General features: G+C 38.8%; 1 protein-coding gene across 12 annotated transcripts in view; it reads left to right on the top strand.

Moving 5' to 3' along the window:
* The window catches only part of MAST2 (microtubule associated serine/threonine kinase 2), a 185,366-nt gene that overhangs the window by 117,069 nt on the left and 43,198 nt on the right, over nt 1–25,099 (top strand). For 7 of the 12 annotated variants that reach the window (XM_085067712.1, XM_085067701.1, XM_085067709.1 and 4 more), the window contains 5 exons: nt 2,946–3,037; nt 8,583–8,658; nt 11,136–11,156; nt 13,683–13,761; nt 19,018–19,172. In XM_085067712.1, coding sequence (XP_084923838.1) covers nt 2,946–3,037; nt 8,583–8,658; nt 11,136–11,156; nt 13,683–13,761; nt 19,018–19,172 — 423 coding nt within the window. Of the gene's footprint in view, nt 1–2,945; nt 3,038–8,582; nt 8,659–9,136; nt 9,449–11,135; nt 11,157–13,682; nt 13,762–19,017; nt 19,173–25,099 lie in introns of those variants that run through there. The other 5 variants (XM_085067702.1, XM_085067704.1, XM_085067703.1 and 2 more) reach the window with 5 other exon arrangements.

The raw sequence follows: 25,099 nt of genomic DNA, 5'->3' as shown, positions 1-25,099 counted from the left end.
TGAATTAATTTTTGAGCAAGAAGACATACAGTATTGTTTTGAGAATTTGTGAACAGTAATGAATAATAATTAATGCAATTTAAAGGATTAACAATATGATCTCCTCATTATCATTGGCCTGGTGGCTCAATTTTGAACCCAGCACTGTCTGGCTAGAATGCATCTTCCAGGAAATAATTTTTTCTTCATTGGAACTGTTTCTGCCAGCACTTAAATTGACTAGTTTGAATCTCTTTGGCACAACGCCCTGCTTAAAGCCAGCTTTGCTTCTTTCTTATTTCACTGTTCTTCTTTAGGAGGTGCTCAAATGCTGTTGTAGTGACTTGTAGGGGGAGAGGTCATCCCACTGAAGTCTGCCTGTTACCTCCTCCCTTCACCCTTTTTTTGTGTTTTAGTGACTAGCAGAACTTTGTCACTCTTGTTCTGCATTTCATCTAGGATTTCTAAATCTGTTAAAAGTTTTTTCTCTATATTCAGAGAGCTCTCCTCAGACGGTAGAGAGTATGACTGTACTTGTATATTTTTCTCAACATATAACATGAATTTAAGCAGTTGGGTGTTGTGTTGTGTTTTTAGTCTCTGTGTTCAAGCTTTGCCTTATTGCCAACACACATAACTCATAGAAATGGCTAAACAGACCCAAGTGGTGTTTCTCTTTTGCAGATGAGAGATCCAGGAAAATTAAAAGTTATCCAATGTTGAGGGTGCAAAGAGAACAATGTTTTATTCCCAACTTGAGGCTAGGCGTTCACTCCAAGCCGTTCCCTCCTCTGGGTACATTTGTGTAAACCTGACCTATTTTAAGGGGTCTCAGCTGTGTGCTTGCTCTCCAGCCCCTTAACCCTTTCTCTTTTGGCTCCTTATCTTGGCAAAGACAGCAGAGAAAATGGGTTTGTAAAACTCTGTTCAATTTGGAAAATGCAGCAACTAGTTAAAAAACTCTGAGTTTGGGACAGTTCACTTCCCCTGTTACACTGTGGTTTAAATATACCAAGTTTCCATAGCCAGCTCCAGACATTGCTGTGGTAAAGTGTACTTTAGGAACTCTCTTTAGCAAAGAGATACAACTGTAGAGAATGGAGCTCTGTTTTCTCCACTGTACTAGTGGTTTATATTGAGCAAGATCTTAAATTCCTATAGTATATTTTATAGTAAAATGCCCAGGATTTTTTTTTTTACTTTTTACATGGTAATATATATTACACTAGAATGTTCAGGAATTTCATGTTGCAAGAGAGATTTTGTGCTAATATAAACAATGATTATCTGGTATTAATGTTGGAATTGAGTATTCTGGTTTATTTCAGCAGTTACTGGAATAAAGTAACTTAAAACATGTTAAAAATATCCATGAACTGAGATTTTAAGCTTCTTAAAATCAGGCTGTTAGTTTTTCCATGAGATGTGCACAATGGCAATCAGTTTTTGGATGGACTGTTGTTGAATAATACATGAATGTAAATGGAGATTGTATGGAATCAGTTGGATAATTTTGAGGAATGCTTTAAGTACACTAAAGAGCCTGAATAGCAGTTAATGGTGCTTCAACTTTATTACTGTTTATTATAGTTGGCAGTTCACTTGTATTTTTTTCTGCATCAAGTTCTCTAGTTTCCTATAGAACAGCAATAAAATAAGCTTACAAATAATAATAGTCAGATGCACTGTATCCTGTGGCAGCAAAATACTTTTGCATTAAATTGTAGCTCTTGGCAGCCCGAGTGTGTTTATTGTTGGGCAGCTCCAGCAGATCAGTCAGTGCAGGAAGGACCTGGCAGACGTCAGCTTTTGGGGTCTGCAAGCAAAGAGGCTTTGCCTGTGCCTGGGGAGCCCAGTGTGGAGCTTCACAGGGCACCCCTGGAGCAGGGCCAGCGAGCTCCTTGCTCAGCCTTTGCTCAGCCTTCCCTGCTCCTGGCTATTCTCCCACCCCTATCAACACCAGTGGGATTTTTGTCACGTTTTGAGAACTGCTGAAGTAAGCAGGAATGTTTCTGCCATCTAGGAAGCAAGCTGGAGGTACAATGAATAGATGTATGTAGCTGTAATACTTGGTCAGTTGTAAGATTTTGCTGGGAGCTTCATTTGTTCTGTTTGAACAGAAAAAATGGCAATCACAAAGGGATTTAACTGTCTAGCTGCTCTTCTTCACAGCTCCCATGATACAAAAATACTTCCCTCGCCCATTGCAATTCCTTTTATCACCTTCAGAGCTAAATGTTTGCTACCAGCAGTCACAAGCTGGGAAGCAAATGGAGAAACACATCCTTCTCTTCATTTGGCTCAGCTCTGAAACTCCAACAGGGGAAAAATAAGTCTGAACTGTCCCATAAGAAGTGTCACTTTCCTTGCTGGAACAAAGTCATGGCAGTGAGTGGAGTTGATGTGGTGGAAGCATGTCTGAAACTTGTGGAGTTTTCCATCGGTATTGCCACATGTGTTCACAAAGATTTTTGGATCCCAGGTTTTAAGTTTGATTAGTAATCCTGCTCATCTGCTGGGTTGTGCTAACACTGCTCTGTAATTTTAACTCTGCCCTAAGGAATATGCTCTGGTTTGTTATAACCAAGCCAATAATTGTAACGGATTTATTTGCTAGGTTGGATATTGGTAAGAGTATCCAAAGCACTCAGGGGTATTTTACATTGTTTTCTGCTTTTTGTGTGAGTTGTAAAGCATGAATTGCACATGTTCTGTGAATCAGGAATGAGTTACCAGCTATCTCCAGTAGCCTGTGCAGTAAATGCTTCCAGGGGGTTAAAACACTGCTGTCTCTGAACATTTCCTCCTTTGCAGGGTCACTACTGAAATCGAGAGTGTGAGAAAATTCCACCCTAAATACTGAGATTCTTCCTTGTCTGAAAGAGACACTGCAGAACCTGCCTCGAGGTGCTGTTGTTCACCTGACCATGCCTTATCATTTCTCTTTCTTTCTTTCTTCCTTTCAGCTGTCGGACGAGCAACAGGAAGAGTTTGATTGTAACATCCAGCACATCTCCAACTCTCCCACGGCCACATTCCCCTCTTCATGGACATGCAGGTAATTCCTTAGGACTGCTCCACCTGGGAATTGTTAGCATAAATGTCAGTAGTCACTGTAGTGAGTTTGAACATACTGATACTCAGCATCAAAATATGCCCTTTGGAAATTATTCTGAATATAGTTTTTCACCTTCTCTAACTTTTAAGAGGGTCCTTGTGGTTTCAAGATAAATGTTTTATGTTCTGTGCTTTCAAGTTTGCTTCCCTATCCATCCTCCACTCTTCCTGGGGGATTCAATCCTCTTACGTCCTGCGAAAGAGCCTGAGATGGAAAACGAATCCAAATAAAATTAGATAAATACATTTAAATACATCTCTTGTTTTGAGTCTCTGAGCATGGTTAATTTGTGCCAGTGATTTAGCTGCAGTTCTCATGAGGAGGAACATCCTGCTTGTTTCCGTGTGCCTCCGGCAGCCTGGCAGCTGTGCAGTGTGCCATCTTATGGTCTCTGTCTGCTACTCACGGCAGCAGGAGGTGTTTGGGATTTTTATTTCTTTTTTACATTGCTGCCAATTTTACCATGGCAGCAACTGGGAAATGCTCATTTCAGAGCACATGGGCAGGGGCTTGTTAGTCATTGAAATGAAGTGTGTGGAGATGTTCTTCCAATAGAAAAGAAGAAAGATTCTTCAGAAAGGGTCACACATACAGATTCAACAGCTTGCCTGAACAGCATGTTCCCTTGATGCTTTTGTTGCTGAGGGAGGTAGGTGATGTGTGAGGACTTTGTTTTCGCTGTTTCAAAATGCCAGAGAAGATGGTTGGGCTCCAGGTATGTCCCTGATGGGCAGCAGTCAGGAGCATGAAACAGCTGAACGTTTGTGGCTCATCATCCACAGCAGAGCCTCTCTGGAAACACGTCACTGCTGCGTGTAAGACAAGGAGTGCTGCTTTCATTACAATCAGACTGTCTTCCTCCTACATGGCAGTATGTTCTGTAAATGCTTTCTGGAGACTGGAACCAAGAAAATGCTGAGAAAGAACAGCAAATTGACAGTAGCTCATCTAGAAGGAGCCATCTGCTTCTGTTTGCAGAGCTTTGCATTTCAAGAGGTGACATCCAGCCTGTTGAAGAGAAAAGGAAGGCTAAAGTTATTGTTCAGGGATGCCTGTAAAAGCCTCATTCACTCTTAAGTTTTTGTAAAAATCTGTCACATTTTCCTGGGATGCTATAAAAAAAACAGCCATGGAAGGCTAGGAAGATGCTTTAATTACACTGTTTTTCTAAAATGACCCATGATTTTGAAATTAAAATGTTAACAAAATCTTACAGGTGGTACATTAAAACAATTTTCTGCTTCAGAATCTGAAATGAAACACATGGCTAAAAATTTGTGTAGGACCATCCCTTTTCACTTCAAACTCCCTTTTTTCTGTCCTGTGTGGTTATGGTGGTGATAACTTTGTAAAATTTTGTTTCAACAAGGCTTTATTCTTGGTAGAGTTTCTCCACTTAGTTACATTGTGGTTTTTGCTTTGAATTCCGATATGTGCTGGTTTCACTAAATTCTAATTCAGCTCTACAAGCCTTTATTGAGGCAAAGAAATGTCCTTGCTTGGGAGGTTGCAACAAGATATTGACATGATCATTGCTCAGAAAACAAATGCAGAAATATTCATAAACAAACATTTATATTTTCTTTTCTTTTGATTTGCTTTTCTCTTCTGTCTATTAAAAAGATTAAAAGTTCCTTCTGGGGGTTTTGATGCTGTTTCAGGCTTTATAAGCTTATAATTTATTAGAAGTACATGTGTGTCTTCTAAAAAGAAGAGTAACTACTCATTGGTGTGCCGCCTTACTTTAACACTAATTGTCAAATATTTCCTTTTTTTTCTGATGTTGCATCTGGGATTTAAAATTATTAAGTAAAAGGATATCCTTTGTTACCTGCAAGAGTAGCCAGTAGCATAAGAAGATAAGTTACTTGTAATTTGAGTTCTCTACCCGTACTATATTTAGGTATCTTCCCTGGGAAAAAAAATAATTTATTCAAGAGACAAAAGTAGATGAAATTTAGAGTAGAGTCACAAATATTTTCTTAAGAAATATCATATATGAGGGGTGAATCTGAGAACAGGCTGTGATATTTGTTTAGTATTTGAACAGAATCTATCAATCTGTTTGTTCAGGCACATGTGGTGATAAGTTACTAAGAAATACTGGTCCCTTTTGTCTTGAACTTTTGTCTTGTCTCCTTAATGCTCATATTGAACCTCTCCTACAAATCGAAGGAACAGCAAGCATGCAGGGAAACCAGGGATGCTTTCTAAACTGTTTCTGTTCAGACACCACACAGAAATGAAGTCCTGTATGGCAGTAATCTCAGGAGTTATTCTTCTGTACATAATGTAAAAGTCAGTGGGTGAGATACAGCACAGTTGTCTTTCTGTCAGGCAAACCTACCTCCTCATGAGCACCGATCCAGGCACAGGGACTGCCTGTCTCAAATAGCATCACAACAAGATGCCAGGCAATTTCATGTCCTAGAATATTTGGAAGTATTACTTAAAGAGTTCTCAACATTTGAGAAAGAAGAATATCTGAACAATTTTAGCTCTGCCATGAAATCACTTCTGAACCAAGAACACTTAAGTGTGCTAGTTCAGTTTTCAAACTGTATGAAATAGCATTTTCCAGAATGAGCTGCTACCTTGACATAAAAAGATGCAGCTTGTGGGGAAGTCACTCTGCTGGTTTAGTCTCCCAAACTTGTAGTGGCCAGTTTTAGGAATGCAAGTTTGAAAATTTTGCTTTTATTCTAAATTTTTTTTTGTTTTGAAAATAAAGGGAAAAAAGAGGTGCACACATGTGTATTCCTTACATTTTTTTTCTATTTCTTTAAATCTGTTTTTTAAAATATGAAAATTACAAAGATGTTACACCATGAGGTTGGTAACTACGTTGCCATCAGATTATATTTTAAATCAAAAAGCTTAAAATCAAAGTAGTACCATTATAATTAGTAAAGAGATGGGTGCTTACAGCTGGAAAATTGAAGCTCAGGCTCTTTTAAAATTTACTTTCCACAGCTGTAAGGTAGCCAGGTTGCTCTCTGGCTTCCAGTGGAGGAACTTGTCACTGCTGAGACCTTTGCCCTGCTCCCATCTGTAATGGCACATGGATGGAGCTGCTCACAGGCAGCACTGTGCTGCTGAATTAAATGATTCTGCTCTTACACTGCAAGTTCAGTTCCACCTTCTGGCAGAAAAATGGCTGTTGCTGAGGTGTCCATTTATTTATTATTTTTAGAGTGTGCAGAATATGTAACATCCCTCCCTAGATCCTGCCCTGGTTATCAGAGCTGAGGTTCATCAGCACGTCATGCCTGTGATCCTTGGATGGTGTGAGAGCACCATGGCATTCATTTTTTATGAGGCTGGTGGAACACAGGGTGCTTTAAATATTTTGATCATTTTGAAATTTGCGTGTGCTGGAAGGCATCTAATTCTGCAGCGTGCCTTATGACCTTTAGCTGCTCGCTTTAATATTCAGCAAAGAATTTGAATATCCTAAAAAGAAGACCACATTTTATATTTTGTATTTATTATTAATTTTTATGGCTCTCAGAAGCAGGTTTTACAACATGGTTCTGTTGTGAGTTCTTGGACTCATAGCCTATCTGATGAGTATCATGTTTGTAGGGGGTAGCTGAGACTTTCATTGCCCATAAGGTCTTGTTTTGTGTTTTGAATGTAGTGGATTTACAAATGCTTTGGCTGCATCCTTCTTCCTCTGTCTGGAAGATGTAAAGGTTCCTGCCTGAATTATTGGCATTGGTGTAGCTGTGTTGATTTACCTAATGGGCAATCATTCTGTGTAACAGCCTCCCTTGAGACAAAGGCATTTCAGGTTCAGTAGTAGCCAACTATAACCCTGGAGCAGCAGGGGAATCTACCTTTGCTACAGAATAAATAGGGTTTCGATCAGCCTCGGTGAACGAGACCATTGCACTAAGGCTTCTCTTATTAAAATGCCTTCTTCTAGAGCAGATGCAGCAGTGCTGGGAAATTCTAGGGAAAGTAGTAATTCCCTTTCTCCCTGTTGTTGTTTTAAAAGCTTCACCCAGACTTGAATTGAGTAGAAAAACTAATTGCTTTTCATTTTAAAACTAGAAGCAGATCACAAGGGATCTAATTAAAATTCCAGCGTCTGAAAGGAAATATGGCATATACATCTGAAAAAGTAGTTGCTCAAAAATTAGTAGTATCTCTGTACCACACAGTGCAGGCTCAGAAGAGTTTGAACACCCACATACTTAATTTCAAAATTTAAAAACTGTCATTACCCAATTTGCTCCGTTACTCTGAAATTCTATTTTCATCATACCCCGAAAAGTTCAAAGATTGATGAAGATATAAAAAGGCAATGACAGTACATTGCTTGTTTATAACAACATTGGGCAATGAGCTTTTCGTTCAAAACTATAATCTTGACACAGCAGTGTTCATTTTTAGTAAAACTTGAAAAATGAGGAGGCAAAGACCAAGGTTCCCACCACAGCTGGCAGCCTTCCTTGGTTTATTAGATCAACTGCAAAACCATGGAAAGGCCTCACTCCTGCTGCATCCTAAAACACTCCTTCAGCTTTCTGCTTGCAAGTGATTGGTGACCATCACCCCAAACCATGTGCTGCTACCAGGATCTTTATATTCGTGCATGACTGACTTGTTCACTTTGGTGACTTCTTAAATCCTCCTTGTAGCTTGCAGTGCCTCCTAGACTGGGACTGTCAAACCTCTCCATCTTCCTGTGGTTCAAAAGTAGCAAAATGGTTCTGTTTTTCCACTGTGACCATAAAAATTAAAATGAGTACAAGTTTAATACATGAAAGCACCAAAAATTAGCTATTGGTTTCTTATCACTCTCTCCTCTCTGCACCTGGGATATGCTGGGAATAGGTTAAACATTATCCAGTTTGGGATGAAGACTTGAATTGTGTTATATTAAACTGTGAACTTGTTGTTACTCTTAACTAACAACACAAAAGAAAACCAAACCATAGCAAAACAAACCTGTTGCTCTAACTCTTTGTTTTTAATTTAGTTTGCTCTTGATGAAGCAGATTGTGGAGTGGTCTAGAATTCACTTACCTCTCCAGTTCTCTCATCACCCCATGACACATGTTACATCAGCCTGGGGCTGGTTTAATCTCAACCAGCTGCTGTTTTTCCCCTCGTAGACTTGCAGACCAGATGGATTTTGCTGGCCTGTGCTGCACTGTGGCCATCCTCATACCCCAGGAGGTATCAGCCTATTCCTCCTCTCCTCCTCCTCCCTCCCTGCCCCAACATAAGTGCCAGGTGTGCACACCTTGCTCACAGAAGGTGTGCAGAGAAGCTGCAGCAGAGTTTTGTGACCCATTTGTGAGGCTGAAGTGCGAGGAAATGTTACCTTCAACTGAGCACTGTGGTTACATTCTGCTCCTGCTCAGTGGAACAGCTAGCAGGTGTAGATGACTTGGATTGAAATTAATGTGACTTAATTATAAGCTTATGGTGGTTGAAATTGTTTTGGACTGTTTATTTTTGCTTTCCTAAACAGGTAGCAGCCCCTTGGACAGTCCCAGGAACTTCTCTCCAAATGCACCTGCTCATTTTTCCTTTGTTCCTGCCCGAAGGTAAGGCAGGATCCATTCTCTTTGGAATGGAAAGCAAATAGTCTATACACATTTGTTTAGAAATGGCCTATGGGTTAGAACATTTTTGGCTGTGTTTTACTTTCTTTGATGTTTACAATTTTATTTTATTTTACTCCTTATGGATTACATCTTGGCAGGATCAGAATGTATTAGGTACTTCTCAGACACAGAAAAAGATAAAGTTAATTAAGTAGTTAATGATGCCTAGGGAGGAAGCAGCATTATCCCAGAAGGATGACAGGTGTAGGGCATGTGATATGACAAATAATTTAGTCGTAGTGACATTAAAGCCGTTCATGTTTAGGATAATTGTAATTTAGTTGTAGATGCTGCTCTCACTGATGTGTATTGAAAATGTACTGATCTTCTTTGCCATGTCTACACAAAGATATAAACATACCTTGAATTAGCTGTGCACAGCTCTGTGCTTTCATTCCCTACCTTCTGACTGGTAGTGACTCTTGAGTTTTCTCTGCTGTCTTGGGCATTGGTGTCAAGAGAACATTACTGCTCTAATGACAAAAACAGCTGATAATTGAAATTGCAAGTCTACAAGAACCTCTAGAAGAGCAGCACTGAGAGACCTGAATGTGAAGCTGTCATCTGTCCTGCAGCCAGGGCTGGACAGGTGCTGGTCATGTGGTGTATCAAACTGCTGGAAAGAAATCTGATGCCACAGGGGTGGATTTAGTGTTAAGAACAGGAGAGAAAGAATAGAGACAGGTGGGAAAAGCAGAAAAATGGTGATTTGAATGTGGAATCCCAGCAGGTAGGCAGAAATGGATAATGAAACAGAAAGCTATGTTTTGTGGGAAAGAAAGAACAGGGAAATTAGAGAGATCCCTAGCAGGGTTTGTGCATAGGAGGTGGGTTATTAGATTAAGTGTGGGAAGGTATTTTGGAGTTGTTAAACTCCTTTGCCTTGGCTGAAAAAACCCAGTCTGTGTTAAAATGATTGGAGAATGGGAAATGTGTGATCATCCTGAGAGGAAGAAAGTTTTATGAGAATGACAGATTTAGCTTGAGGACTAGTTAGAAAAAAAAGTTAAGTCTGAAAACTTCAAAGAAGAATAAAGGGTTAGGATTTGATGAAGTAAGGTACACCCTTTATGTGAATGGCAGGAAAATCCTGGAGCATTTCTCCATTGAGGTGATTTTCTAGAAGACCTGGTATCCTTGAATTCTGTTTGAAGTAGATTTTGGTCTTCTGGTCTTACGTAAGAAAAAGCTTTCTAATAGCATGTGAAATGCAAAAGACTGGATATGCATTTTTCTCTTGCCTCAGAGGGAAAATTAGTGCTTTACTTGCTGGTGAGACAATTCAAATGGACTCACAGCATCCACCTTTGTTTTTAAAGCCTGATCTGGGTGTATTCAATAAGATCTGTTGAACTGAAATGAACTTTTACCAGCTTTCACAGTATCTGGAGTATCTCACAGGAATTCTGGACCTTGGAACACAGTAGAAAAGTTGCAGCAGAAACCATTGTCAAAACTTAACATAATTTTTAAACGTCATGTTTCAACCTGATGCTTCAGTGTTACGGCTTTCTAAAAGTTCAGACAGCAAATAAATGAGTGTTTTAATAATAAAACCTGAAGAGTGCCCTTTCATACTTTCCCACTTTTTAAATCTATTTTTTTAAGAAATAGGTGAATAAAGGTTAAGCCTGTCCTGTTGAGTACAATGGTTCATTTTAGAGCATGCATGTTCCTCTCTATACTTTTTCTACCAGGGAAAAGAACAGTTAAGCACTGCTTCTTTTAGAAACCTGTTTCTATTTTCTGCTTGCATTACACCCTGAATAGCTATGCCAGCAGTAACAACAGATACATGCTAGATTACCCCATAGTGGTATCAGATTAACTTGTATATGATGGAATTAAGGAATTGCAAGTGTGGTGCCAGAGAAATGGATATTTCACAGTACCCTTTTCATTGACATTGTGTGGGGCTTAAGAGATGGCCCTTACCTCATTTCCTGCCATTGCCATCACAGGAATTACTTGTTGCTGGTTTTTTGCCTTTTATTACTGGTATAATTTCTTCATTTATTATCCTGTTTGGACATCATTTGTGATTTCCATTCTTTCATTATAGCCCTGTGATGAGTTCATTCTTGAGATGGAATAGGAAAGTTGTTTGCAAAGCTTGTTATTGTAAAGTCACTACAGTTTACTGCAAGGTTATCCTTAGTCTGACTTTTGATTAACCATAAATCCCTTGTCAGATGCCCTTTCAATGATTGTGTCATAGCTACAACACTGGCAGGAATCCTCCTGTTGGAATAAGGAAATGTATGGTTAATTCTGCTCATATTCACTGAAACTGATCTTGGAGGAATACCACTAACAGAAGATGAAGGGGTTTTGTTTTTTTTTTTTTTTTTTTAGAATTCACATGCATCTTTTACTGCTCCCTCTCTCATAATAATTGTACAATTTTTTCCACACAGCCATGGACACAGAGCTGACAGGTAATGTGTATCCCATTGCTGCTGTTTGTGTGTGTGAACTGTGCTTCTGTGCAGCTGAGCACGTGTCCCTAACCAGTTTATGCTGTAACAACCCCATTTAGGCATTCAGCTTCTAGTCTTTGTAATAGAAACAGAAAATCTTTACATTTTGGCTTAAAATGATAAACAGGTAGCGCTCTGGAGAAGATGTGTTGTTTTTCTAACTCCTTCTTGTTTGAAATTGATCTGCTTCTTCATGAAATAGCATTTAGCTGCTATAAAAACACCTCCTTAATTAACTAATTAAAATGTCATTTTAGAGGCAAAATTTGTTGTTTGCATGTCTTTGTTGTGCTAGCAAAGGGTCTATAATAAATAAAAAAAAGAAGATTTCTTTCCAAGTGTCTTTTTCTGAAGTAAAATTGCATGTTGTCTCTCTAAAAATATGTTTATTAACAAAACACTGATATGGCTTTGAAATGTTTTGCATAAATGCAGGAGGAATTTGCTTTTAAAGTCTTTTCCCCTTCCTTTGATTTGGAAGATTTTCACTCTTGTCCCACTTCTTCCTGCTAGAGTATAGCTGATATGTGTGTCCTGACTGCTTAGCACATTGCTTCCCTTGGTTGCATCAGCAGAAAATAGCCCAAGCATGAAGAGGTGTGCTGGAATTTTTTAAGTGAGAAAGATATTTTCTTTTAACTTGGTCAAAATGAAAGTTCTGAAGTTATTTCAATACACCATTTAGATGATTCAATAAAAAAGTAATTAAGCTTTCCTTTTGCAAGAAATGAGTGATTTGTAGAGCAAGCAACAGTGTTTTGCTTTGGGACTGAGGGTCCAAAGTGAGGTTGAATCATTGACCTCAATATTTCCCCAGTGCCCCTGTCACAAGAAGCTGAATTGTCATTGAAGTTTGGTGTTCAGTCACTTACCACAGCATGCAACAACTTTATAATGATTATAGTTGTTGTTTTTCAGGGTTAAGAAAGGAATTAAATTTCTCCTGAAATTATTTTGGAGTTGTTCTTTAGCATTTTATTGTCTTGCCAGAGAAAACATCACCTGTGGCTAAATGGGGTTTAGCTGTAACATATGCATGCAATAAAAATCTGCATTACAGACTTACTATTTTTTTTTTATGCATGAAGCATGAGTATTTTTAAAACTCTGTTGACATAATATTCTTCCAGTGATGTGGAACAGTGAGTTTATTTCCTTCTCATTCTAAGATAGGTGTCAAGGAGTGGTGTGTATCAGTGCCTGAAAATAAAAGGAACTAGGGCTGGAAAAACTGTAAACAAGGATTTTTGTCTTGGTGGGCACTGAACTTTTTTCTGGAGATGAAACTTATGGGTATGGATAGTGGGATGAGAAATACTACTGTGAAGATAACAGTTGAGGTTTTTATAATCACTGTTTCAGACCTGTACTGTTTCATCCTATTTTATAATGCACTTACATAGATGCACTGTATCTATGGGTACCAAACCCTCCCACTTCTTTCCAAAGCAAGTTAGAACAGTGAACTGTTCTAATTGAACTTCATGTTATGACCACTAACTGATAATCTACTTCAAGAAAAAAATGAAGCAAATGGAAATTGTTGTGAGGAAGAGGCTTTTCAGCATCTGTCCTGTTGTGCGACAGGACATGGTTGTCCATGAAGGACACAAAATCCATGAAATCAGATAAGAGACAGAAAAAGTGCTGTGAGACTGAGCTGAGTGTAGCTCAGTTTTCATTCTCACTGAGACACGGTTTGGGGGAAGAAGAGGATTTCAAGAGTTTCTTGATTCTTCTCAAAGCTTTTGTGTAGTTCCTCAATTCCTTACTTTTGACATTGGCAAAACAAGACCTTTCTGCAGTATCTCCACAATGGTTCGGATGTTTTCCCTCAGGGACATGTTTATTTGGCTCCCATAGGGAAATAACTACTAGTATTATATTGACTGGAGGAGAAAGGACTCTAGGTGAGATTTCTGTGATTTATGCCTGTATTTTGAGTGAGCCCCTTGGCTCTGTTCCTATCTGCTGTTGTGGGTTTAACTTCCCAGCCGTGCCAGGCAATGTGCTAGGCAGAATGCCCTCTGCCTAGGTAAACAGATTAGTCTGCTTTCAGTTGATTCTTGATCTAAAGTGATTTTTTTAGTCCTCAGTCTGAATCTTCATTTAGAAGACAAGGAGCTGCATAAGTAATTATGTTAGGCATGAGTGTCTTTTTCAGAGAAGTTTGCAAGGAGCTGTTTTTATTTGTCTGTTTTAGAAAGTCCAATTTTCGTACAAATACAAAGCATCTACTTAATACAGGATTCTGGTGTCCCTTTGCTTTATCTTTTCCAAGGTCACCTAGTTTTGCTTTTAAAACTCACTCCAACTGCTTCTCCACAAATGTGATTGTAAATAGGATACCTGATTTATCTGAATAACTCAAGACATCAATAAAAGCATGAGGTTAGGAGATATGGAGGAGAAAATTGCTTATTTCTCTCAAGAATTGGCCACAATATGCTCCTGACTGTAATTTCCCTTACATCTTTTCCCCAGAACGGATGGACGCCGCTGGTCCTTGGCCTCCCTTCCTTCATCTGGATATGGAACAAACACTCCCAGCTCAACAGTTTCAGTAAGTGACACAGACTTTTCCAAGCAATTCAGTTTGTACAAATACACCCTAACAAATCAGCTTCTGAGTCTCTACTAAAATACTGGATCTTTCTTCATTGTTTTGCTAACATTATTTAATATACTAATGATTTTAAAAATTATTTTAATTATTGGTTCTGCTGCTTTTTTTCTCCATTTCCCAGCTCCTATCATCTTGCACTTTGCCTTTAGCATTGGTGAAATCCCAGTGCAGCACTTGGCTCGAGTGATCATTTGAGAGGCACAAAGTTTCTAAAGTGGCAGGACTCAGAGATAGTGCATAAATACCTTCCAGCTCTCAGCTTTTTGTAACTGGGAAATTAAACTCTTGTCTGCTCTCAAGTACTTAGTCTGAAAACCTCTGCTATCAGGCTAGCAGAAAGAAAAACTGATAAGCCACATCTGTTATTCTGCTCCAATAATTTGAACCTCCTAATGAAGCTTTTCAATTCTTACACCTGTCATTTGAAAGACTGGCTGCTGTTTGTTTGATTTCTGTCAGTAACACCACTAAGCTGGCAGCACCACGTTAGCCCTTGTAACTCTGACATGCTTCCTAAAATGACTCTTACTCTGTAGTTTAACTCAGCTAGGTGTTGTGGTTATCCACACAAGAACCTTGCAAAGACAAGCATGGAAACATTAGAACTATAAAGGCTGTCTGTACAGACTTAATGTAACATGCTTTTGTATGTGTGTTATGGTGTCTTCAGCTGTGTGGTAACATCTCACTGCCTCTTTCCATAACACTGATCATTTGGGTTTGTATGAATTATTTAGAGTCTGTTCCTAATAATTATAACACCTTCGTTAACTAGGACTCAGTACTCTGCGTTATGCAAATCTTACACTGTATCATTGTTTTCCTTGGGAACTGTTCTAAGCTCATCTATAAACTTTCTAGTGCCTCTTAAACACAAATTTATCAGTTTCTTTGGAGGTGAGTGTTAAACTCAGTCTATACAGAAAGAGAAGAAATTGGGGTCAAAAGTTTCCTTTTAGTATAAGTTGATATGATTAAAATTTGATTTTGCAATGTTAACCTTATCCCTATAACTTCATTTGTTCAGACACATTCTTGCAAACTGTAGTTCACACAATTTCTACCATTTGTTATCTTTTGAACTTCAAGGCACTTGTTTCCTTGTTGAGTTTGGAGGTTTTTTGGCCTCCCAAGAAAGCAGGTGATTTGATATCAGTGTGCATACGGATATGTGGGCAGGAGCACAGAAAAATGTAGAAGGATTCACAATCAACATGAAAAAGATGTCCCTGGTTTCACTGCCACACATAATAATATATTCAAGTATCTAAGAGCAGCTGTTAAAAAGGGGCTCTGCTTTGGCCTTTATAATCTTTAGGCTAAATCTTTATGGGCATAATCCATGTCTAAGTCCTCTTCTGGGAGCAAGCTGTGAGAATGTGGAGCAAGTACAGTTACTTTCCATATGTCATCCAAATAGTTTGATCATTGACAGTCACAGCTGCCAAGATGTCTGTGGAGACAACACCTTTGGAGGCCAAACTGCAGGTTTTCAAGAGTTTATAGTTTGACCAGACTTTAGGTGGATGTCCACGGAGAGAGCAAAAGTAACAACACCAAAAATCTGTTGGAAGTATCAGTTCTTGCTTTGAAATCAGGACATCAAGGCTACTTTTAGAAAGTCCTCAGCTTTCTGGCATGGGAAATAAAGCATATTTGTCTCTTGTCATGTTTCCAGAAATAGCTAGATCATTTTGATTGATGTTTTCTCATGAAAAAAACAAACAATCCTACAAATCTGAGATAGACTTGTCACATAGAAAGCATCAGTTCAAATGGTAATTTTTGAAAGTGTAACAGGGAGGTGTAATGAGAAGTGTAAAGTGATAGTCATAGGTAGACCTGAATTCACTTCCTGCACAAAATAGTTAGGTTGAAACATGTAATTCCAAGACCTTTATTTTTTTTTCTAAATTACTAAGTTTCTCATCTCTAGTCCTTTCGCTGCTTCGTGTTACAATCTAGAAAGACATTGAAATGGACTGTTTAGTAAGTAGTGATGCAATTGTTGGAGCTATTAAACCTGGTATTACATTTCTAAGCCAATCCTATTATCGTAGTATTTCACAGATTAGAATTAATTTGAATTGATCTGAATAACACCTCTAAGGTTGATAAGCAGTGTTATTCCTGCGTAGACTTTGGAACTGTAGTAAGAGGTGGTGAAGGGACTTGTCAAAAGGACACGATGAATCAGTGCTGCAGATGTGAAGTTAACAGAATTTTGGGCTTCCATTTCTTATGATCAGTGCTCAAGATTGTATTTCCTTCTCAAGTGAGATGGAAGGAAGCCAGTAGACCTTTGTTCTGGTGTATGTGTCAGTGAGAAATGAGGAGGGCATTTTCCCTTCTGTGTCTTGCTGATTGAGTTTTTTTATGAGAGCAAGCGCTGACCCTCATCTCTGTGGTCATAGATCACCTGCTCTACCAACCTACTGAACAAACCACAACATTTACCCAGTCTAAGGTCAGTGAGAACCTGTAGATTCTGCTTTATTTTTTGCTTCCAAATGAGGTATGGCACTTCAGTAAAAAACAAACCACATTTACCCTTTCTGTACAAAATCAGGAAGACCAGATACATCATCAGACCAACACTGAAAAAGCTGGAGAAGACCTTCTTTCAAGTTAGGTGAGCATAAAATAATCAGCCAGATGAGCCAATACACAATTATTTTTAAGAAGTTAATCTGCTATTCATTTTCTAGATTCAGAGTTATTTTACAAGCTACTGTAGTATAGCTTGATCTTATTTATTTTTTTTACTGGAGAAGAGTTGGCTAATTCTGTATCTGTAATTAAGACACCAGGGGGATATTTGTATTAGTCTGCTGCAAATATTGAGTACTGTGGTGTGATTACCTGAAAATCAATATGTCAGAAGTGTTTCACTTTGCTTTCATGCTTTTTCATTGAAAGGTTATACACCTTAATACTGCTAGAGAAGCCCTTGGCAGAGAAAAGTCCATGGTCTTTATCTTCAGGGCTTTCATTAATTATACTCTGGAATTCTAAACTTTGTGATCCGATTGCTTTTAAGGAGAGAAAGTGGAGGGAGAGTTTTGTTGGGCCAGCTGTGCATCGACTAGCACTTCTTCCCCAATGACTTTGCTGTTGGAAAACATAAGGTTTTTAATGATTTTTCTAGATGATAAGTTTTGATTTTTCCTTTTTCTAATTTAAATAACTACGTGCTAACCTTCCTTAATTTGTTTTGGGTCAGACATGTATTTGCAATGCCAGAACTTGGGTATCTGTTAATGCAGGTCTGTAAGATGATGTTTTTAGTACTTCCTGCTCCACTGCAGGATCTGCTTTATTCACCCTGAAGGGGATTTCAGCTGCCATGGAACTTTTTCTTTGAGGTTTTTTCATAGGCAGGTACTTCTTCCTGCTCCTTGTATTGTGTGAGACACAAAGAAAGACATCAAAGAAATCTCTGAAAATCAAAACAGGACTTGCATAATTCTGTACTTAAGGGAGACAATAGTCACTATATTTGGCATAAACAGTTTGAGCAGCAGAACAGCTGTGGGCAAAGGGGCAAATACCCACCCTTGTCTTGGCCTCTGAGTGAGCTAAGCCATCTGGGTAATCATCAGTGTGTGGACACTGGGCTGGAAGTGACATCCCAACAAGATCCTTCCACACAGACCTGCCTGAAAAAAATGTTGGAAGTGGTGAATTCCAGTTCCAGGCACACTGGGGAAGTTTGTGCACATCCCAAGGCTTTCAAGGGGTGGCATTTTCTATAAATGCCTCTGTGCAGTGCAGTGGGAGCAGATCTGGGATCTGGAGCCAGTTAAAGTTTTATGTAAGAATGGGATATTTAGGTTTATAAGTTCTTATGTCATCCCGTTTTCTGTTGGTTATAATACTTAGAATAATTACACCATTTGAACAGATGCATTTTATGTGACTTGTTTATTTCAGATTTGTTGGTTGGTTGGGTTTTTTCCCTCAGAAAATGTCAATCCAAACGATTTAGCTATATGGCAAGAGACAGATATGCTTTCTTTCCCATGCTAGGTGAGTTACAACTTCAGTCATATGTGTTATATCATGTGTAATTCCCTCCTACCAATACTTCTGGTACTAGGATGTGGTGCTTCCAGTCTGAATGAGGGTTATTGTAACAAAAGGAAAAGTTTTTCTGCTGGAACAGTGTACATAAATAATTTCATCAGATAATTAGGAGCTGTGGAACTTAGGTCAGGGTGATGTTTTTAATAAGGCCCACTGGTGTTATTCAGTGCTATTCTGATTATTCAGCACCTTTTTTTCCCTTCTTTTTCCCTTTTGTTTATAAAGAGAATTTTTAATTTGTCCTTACATAATATATTTTCTTACTTCTGGAAAATGGAATGGGGCATTGAAGAATCACACACAAAAAATACATTTGTTAGTTGACCTTCAGCTTTTTCCCCTGGAATGTCCAACTTTGATGTTATTAGCATTTCCCACAAATACTTGTTTTAATCTTAGGTCTTATGAGGTTCACAAATCAAAACAATTTCTTGTCTATTATTATCACAGGACATGTGTCATATAAATGCATCAACTTATTTACAGAAGAATAAGCTGTTTAACTCAATAACAAGAAACTGTTAATCTTAAAACAAAGTCAGATACTTTAGTTTATTATTGCCTCCCTGGTTAGAAAAGAAGCCTGATGGTTAGTGAAAAGGGGAACTAAAATCCTGACCATTTACAATAGCAATTTCCAGTAAGAGCCAATAACCAGCAGAAAACTTACGTCTACACAGCTCCATAGCATTCTGCATGCCAGTGAAACTCCTGAGCTAAAAGAGCATGAGGGAAAAGGAAAGAAAGTTGCTCACCACTCCAGGAACCTCCTTGTCCTTTTCAGAGTAGTGCTGTCACTCACGTGCCTTCCTTTCTGTCTCCTGATAGTAAATTATCTGCATGATGAGATGTACTGGTTCCAGAATCAGATGCAGTGATTCCCTAGCCCCATCCCCAAGTTTTCCTGATCTCACCAGCTCTGTCATTGAATGTAAGGGTTGGCTTAGCCTAATGAGAACAACAAAAAGAGGCACCTGGTCTGATAAATAGCTTTCTTTTCCGCTGGAGTGCGCAGTGTCTGGCAGAATCCGTTCCTCTTCCATTCATTAGCTGACCCCTATGCATGCGTTTAGTGCATTTCTTTTCTGTATTTTTTTCTGTACTCAGTCATCATGCTCATCTCAGGAGAAGCTGCACCAGCTGCCCTTTCAGCCCACGGCAGATGAACTTCATTTCCTGACAAAGCATTTCAGTACCGAGAGCATCACTGATGAGGAAGGGCGCCACTCTCCAGCCTTGAGGCCTCGATCTCGCAGTCTCAGGTGAGCTTTGGATCCTCTGTTGAATTCTTAAGATGTTGGACACGTGTATTGCATTTCTATATGTGCTTTCAGGTCTGAGAATAGTCATTTGTAGTGTCTTTGTTACATGTTTTTGAAATTAGTTTAATCAACGTTTAGCTCATCTCATCTGATCAGAAGGGACTTTTTTCTCACATTTGATGCTGAGGTTTTGGATTGCAAAGTGTTTGGTGTACTCTGCTTTTGCATTTTCACAATAACTCTATGAAAACATGACCCACAAATGTCTCAAACTAAATACATGGGATGTAGATTTCCTTTAGTGAAGTTTCTGCTCAGAATTTTGCTACAATAACATAAGGATGTGGTTACAGCCACGTCTAATAACTTTTCCGGTATTGCTTCTGAAGGGGCTTGAAAACCAGAGTAGATAAAGTCAAAACCTTAAATGGAATTGCACCCCAGAGCAATTTTGTAGTAGTACTGAAAATGTTTCTCCTGCATTAGTAGTTGAGTAATTTTACTGTTACTGCAGAGAACTGGTTGTTCACAGATAACTATCCAGGGTTATTTCCTTGTGTAGTTGATTTTTCCATACATAAAACCAGAAGCAACTAGAATTTCATCTTTCACAGAACTACACAGTGGCTGAGGTTGGAAGGGATCTCTGGAGGTCATCCTGGTCCAAAGTCCTGTTCAAGCAGACTGCCCAGGATCATGTCCATATGGCTTTTGAATATCTCCAAGGACAGAGATTCCACAAACTCTCTGGGCTATCTTCCTTGCAGATCTCTAGCAACTATATGGAATAAATTCATAAGCATTTTGTATCATGGCAAAAGCTTGAAGTTTTGCTTTGCCTTTAGTGCTGGACTAAGTGAATGAAAGTCTGGGTAAAGTCTAGACACACCTTGTGATAGAAAAAGAGTTTTTACAAGCAGGGTTGAAGGAGGTAAAGCCTTCATTCATCTGAGGGTGTCAGAGATAGATAGTACCTTTAAATTAATGGACAGTATTCAAAAACTCTGCCAGCTGCAAATGCTGAATTGGTGTGCCCAGCTCAGGACCTGGGTTGGGGTTTGTAAAAAAAAGAAAGTCAAACAAGCCAGGATAATAACACAATCCATGGTGAATATCATGTCATGGCAGAGCTGACCTTTCATGATTATTTGTAATTATTTGTATGTTCTGAACTTCAGTGCAGGCTGCATGGTAATTGCATATGGATCTACTAAGTGTAGTTACACAGTAATCTACAGGAGCAGGTGAGTACTGTGGGTAGTGGCACACTTAGCCAGCGACCTCCTCAGTGCCATGTAGTGAAAGACTAATTATACAATTTGTACTAAGCCCCTTTCAACAATAGTCCTACTTCAGTCCTCTGCTGCCACTCTTAACGCTGACTCCTGCTGAGTAGTGTAGCTGTAGTGGTACTAATTCTCTAGAGGTGAGGCAGTTGCTGTAGGTAGACAACACATGCTAAGGTCATTATTGTCCTTTAACACAGGTGTCATCCTGTTGGAGACACTTTTGCTAATGCAAGAATGATATACACAACCATGTGAAGAGCCCAATTTTATTTTCTTTCTTGTTAATATGGGTTATCAGGTTGCAGAGAATTTTGCCTCTGAGCCAATTTGAAGCAGACTTATCATGGAGTAGGTTTGTAATTTGTGGTGGGATGAAATTAATTCTGTGTGTCGTATAGCTGATTAATCTTCCTCCTCTCTTGAATACTTTCTCTAGTGCTCTCTGGTTTTCAGTGTGGTAATGGCCAGCCTTATTGGTATTCCAAAGCTTAGAATGAAGTAATTTAATTTTTTCAACTCACCGTGCCTCATTTGGTTTTCATTTTGCTTATTGCCAGTACTGTGATGCTGCATGACTCTGAAGCACCCTTGCCACTGCCAAGCATTCATGATGGCCCTTGCACCTCTAAGGAAAATTGATATGTCAATCCAATCAACAGGAGCAATGTTTGCAGGAGTAAATACCTTCTTTGACAGAGGGCAGCCTGTACTTGTAAACAAACAAGTACTAAAACATGCAAAAACCAGACCTTGTTCAATGCACAAAGCTTGCTTATTTGTTTGCCCACACCTTAGAGTTAGCTCCCTTGGTGAGAAGATATTTTCACTTACTTAAAAAATAAAAGCTGAGAACAGCTTTTGGTTTTCAACGTTAAATTAAATTAAGCAGTAATTTCCTAAAAATGTGTTTTTTTCATAAGCATTCAGTGGTCCTGTTTGATCAGTTTTAATGAAAAACAGACAAGCAAAATACATCAGACGTTTCCCTTAACTGGTAGCCATGGCTTTGTAATTTAAAAGATGGTCTGATTGTTAACACGTATATTTATTTTTCATTCTATATGACTGCAGCCTTAAATCTCTTCTTGAGAGGAGCTGGCATTTTGAGATGTCACTGTCAAATGCTGGGACTGGTTTTTTTGTCTCTGTAACCCAAAATTTTTTTTTAGACATGTCAGATGATCCTTTTATGCTCCTAGATATAGAATATTGTCTAGATGTAACTTTTGGAAAAATACACTTCCTTCTTTGGCCAGAAATGTACCATTTTCTTGTACCTAGCTGCAAATGCTCTGTTCATACAGAGCACTCTTAATGATCAAACTGGATGATAAAACTTCTCAGAGTGTGCAGTCAGGGAGGGTGCACTGACAGGTTGGTAGCACCTCTGCTGCTGGAGGTGTTCTGCCAGTGTGCCTTGAAGATACTCATCATTTATCTAATCATGCCTTGTTTGAAATGCCCTGAATTTCTGCCCTGAAGAACTGGCACTGGTTCTTTCCCAGCTGCTTTCTTATGCAGGGGGAAGTAGGGAGCATGAGAATACAAAGGTGTGATGTCCTTACAAAGCTGCTTGCAAAATCCAGGAGCCTGTCTCTCATCTGTCTTGAAAAGATCCAGTACTCCCATGCTCAGTCAAAGAACATGTTTCCATGTGACCCACTTGTTTTGGTGCTTGCAGTGTGTCTTCAGTAGAAGAAAATATTTATTTGTTACCTGCAGAAGTAGTTCCTAAATATCATCTCTCAACTTTTTTTTTTTTTTTTTTTGGTAATGCAGCCTTCAAATCCTTCAAGTTATTGACCAACAGAGAGATCCCCAGGCTGCATTCACTTTGTTTAGAACAATCCTGGGCTTTACCTGAACAAGATCTTTTCTCCCTGGAGTAAAATGCATGAAAAGTTGTGAATTCTTGCACTAAACTTGGCATCGTTACTCTTTTTAAGTTAGAGACATGCTGCCTTCCATCTTTTCCCAGTTCTCTTTACTTGTCATCTTTAGCAGTTGCTCACATGTGGGAATGTGTGGAGAATGTCAGAGATAAAAGTAGAGTTAACTAATAACGACTTCTTCAGGAGCTGCCTTTGTGCAGTCACTCAGCCCACCAATCTGCCCATTTTTCTTGATCTTTTTTTTGTGTTTCAGGATAATGTTGTCTAGGGAAAAAGGGTTGAAGTTTGTTGCAGTGAATTTTTGTATAGCTGAAGTAGATGAGATCATCCTTAATCAAATATGCTTCTTCATCTCTTGGCTGGGTAATGCTTTTTATAAGCAATCCCCCAACCTGACTTTCAGCATGCTGGATCCTGCCATCAAGAATAAACAGACAAAACTCGTAGAAAATGCCAGTTGCCAAAAAAGACTTCTGAAGATAAAATGCCCAAGAAGGAATAGGTGCTGTGAATCCACACCAGTGGCCTGCAGAGTCCATTTTTATCTTTCATCCTGCAGGCTGTGGGGCTCTCTCATCTCAGTGCACTTCAGAGGCAGCTTTAACCACTTGAGTAATCGTGGTGGTTTCATCACTTCACACTGCTGCTCTCAGACAGCACTGTCCACCACAAGCTGTGGAACAGGGATTCACACAGCCATGGATTTGGGGAAGGAAAATAATTTTATGTTCTACAGCATAAGGCATCTGTTTCTTCTGAAAACACTTTTTAACTGCATTACAGATAATGTTGTTCTCTGTTTTCTCTCTCAAGACAGTGAGTCCTGTGAACTTGAAACAGTTCTTCAAAGTGATTGGTTTTAAATTTGTTAACTTCTGGGTTCACTCACCATTTTCATGGTTTCCTATTATGAAGAAAACTGGGTGTTCTTATTTGTCCTTTGTACTGCTCATTACTCCGACTTTCTACTTTCATTCTAAAGCAGTCTCAGTCTTTGCTAGCATGCATAAAACCTCTGAAATATTGGAAAGAGCAAGTTGCAGCCCCTGCTGCTGAGGTAGTTTTCTGACTTCCAGTGTTAATGTAATTTTCATTAGCTCTAAGATTTAAATAATTTTATTTCTTGAGAGAAGAGGAAGGCTCACCTTTAGTAGAAGGCTTTTCTTAATGTCTATTTCATCTAACTTTAGCTCTCTAGTTTTCACATTCCTTATTTTGTGTGTCGGGAAATGACAGAAAATTAAAGTCTATAGTTTTAAGTCTCCTTTGAGAGCTGATTTTAGTAATGTCCTGTAAATACAACCTAATGAAACCTGTATGTACAGTGTGAAAGCAGAGGGAAGCACAGTGCTTTTAGCTTCTCTGCTTTTTCCTAATAAATACAGCTGTCACAGTGAAGCAAAAATAACGTATTCATAAACATCTTGGTTTTATTTAGTCACACTTAAACTAGATTTTGTGATATTTAAGTTATTGCTATAAATGTTGCTCCTTGAAATAGCTGTCTATAAGCTATTTTCACTTTCAAGCATCAGATAAAGACACACAAGTTTTGACAAGTTGAAGGCAACAGAAATCTGTGGGAGATGGATATCCCTGAAAATCATCATCTCATAAAGTGGAGGGAGCATGAAGAAGGGGAAAAGAGAGAGTAGTTTCTCATTCTGCTGTTAAGCTTAAGGGGACAGATATTATTCTTCTAATGTCTGCTCTGCTGAAATGAAAAACTTACTGCCAATAATAATTTCTTTGACCTACCTATCTGCACCAAGAAAAGGGAAGGAGCCTGCCTTTTGTCTTAAAATGTTATGCACATGCACAGCATGTGTCCTCTGTTTTGCAGAAAATAATCTGTTCCTTTGTGAGCCTTGAAATGTTAGACCAATTTGATTCTGTCTGTGAAATTTTTGGTGCTGGATAGATGTGTGAAGCTTTTGCATTTGAAAAGATGTCATGCCAGTAAAATGTATTAAACTCCCTCTATCTTTTTTTTCTAAATTTCCTTATGTTCTCCCTTGGTGGCATTCAGTTATCTGCCCAGTCCTTGTTTCTTTTTCACCTGGTTGCATCCCAGAGGTGCTGTAAAGTACCCAGCAGTGCTTGGCAGACAGCCTTTGGTTAGGTTGTCAGTAATCCAGCTAATTAGTTCCTTCGTTTTCCAAGCTAAGGATCAACATTAAAAATTATGATGCAGTATATTATGTTGCAGTCTTGCTGTGGTCAGCTAGACATTTAATTTGACCTAGTATATTGAGCAAATTTTGTTTTGAATAACAATGTGAGCCTTGATCCGAGGTTTTATCAAGAGTTTTATGGGTACTCTGTTGTTTTGGTTGGTAAGAAGTGGTGTTGATGAGCTTCCAAAGGTGAGAGACAAAACTTCAAATGCCCAAGGAGGGATTTTAAATGTTTACTTTCTTGCCAATTGGTGTGCACAGAAATTGCTTTGTGAAAAACAAAAGCAAACCCAATAAATTCTCCTTTCATCATGGTTCTCCCTAAGGAAATGCTACATCTGCTGGCAGGACAGCTCAAGTAGCTTGATTTCTGCATAGCTCTTAATTTCCTGTATCCATATAAGTAAAGTGCCTTGAAAGCAAAAGGCAAAATCCCTCATGTTTTATTGTTGCCCTGAGACAGCAAATACTTAAGCATGCACAAATTTTAGTGTTAAAATGAAGTATCTGTGTGCCTCAGAATTTCTGTGTAAGTAGCAAAGGTCTTATATAATTTATACCTCACTTAG

This window comes from Lichenostomus cassidix, chromosome 8 (genome assembly GCF_008360975.1).
Source record: "Lichenostomus cassidix isolate B80296 chromosome 8, HeHo_3.0, whole genome shotgun sequence".
NCBI lineage: Eukaryota > Metazoa > Chordata > Aves > Passeriformes > Meliphagidae > Lichenostomus > Lichenostomus cassidix.
Note: the sequence above shows the minus strand (reverse complement) of the source record. Positions and strands in the feature narration are given on the sequence as shown.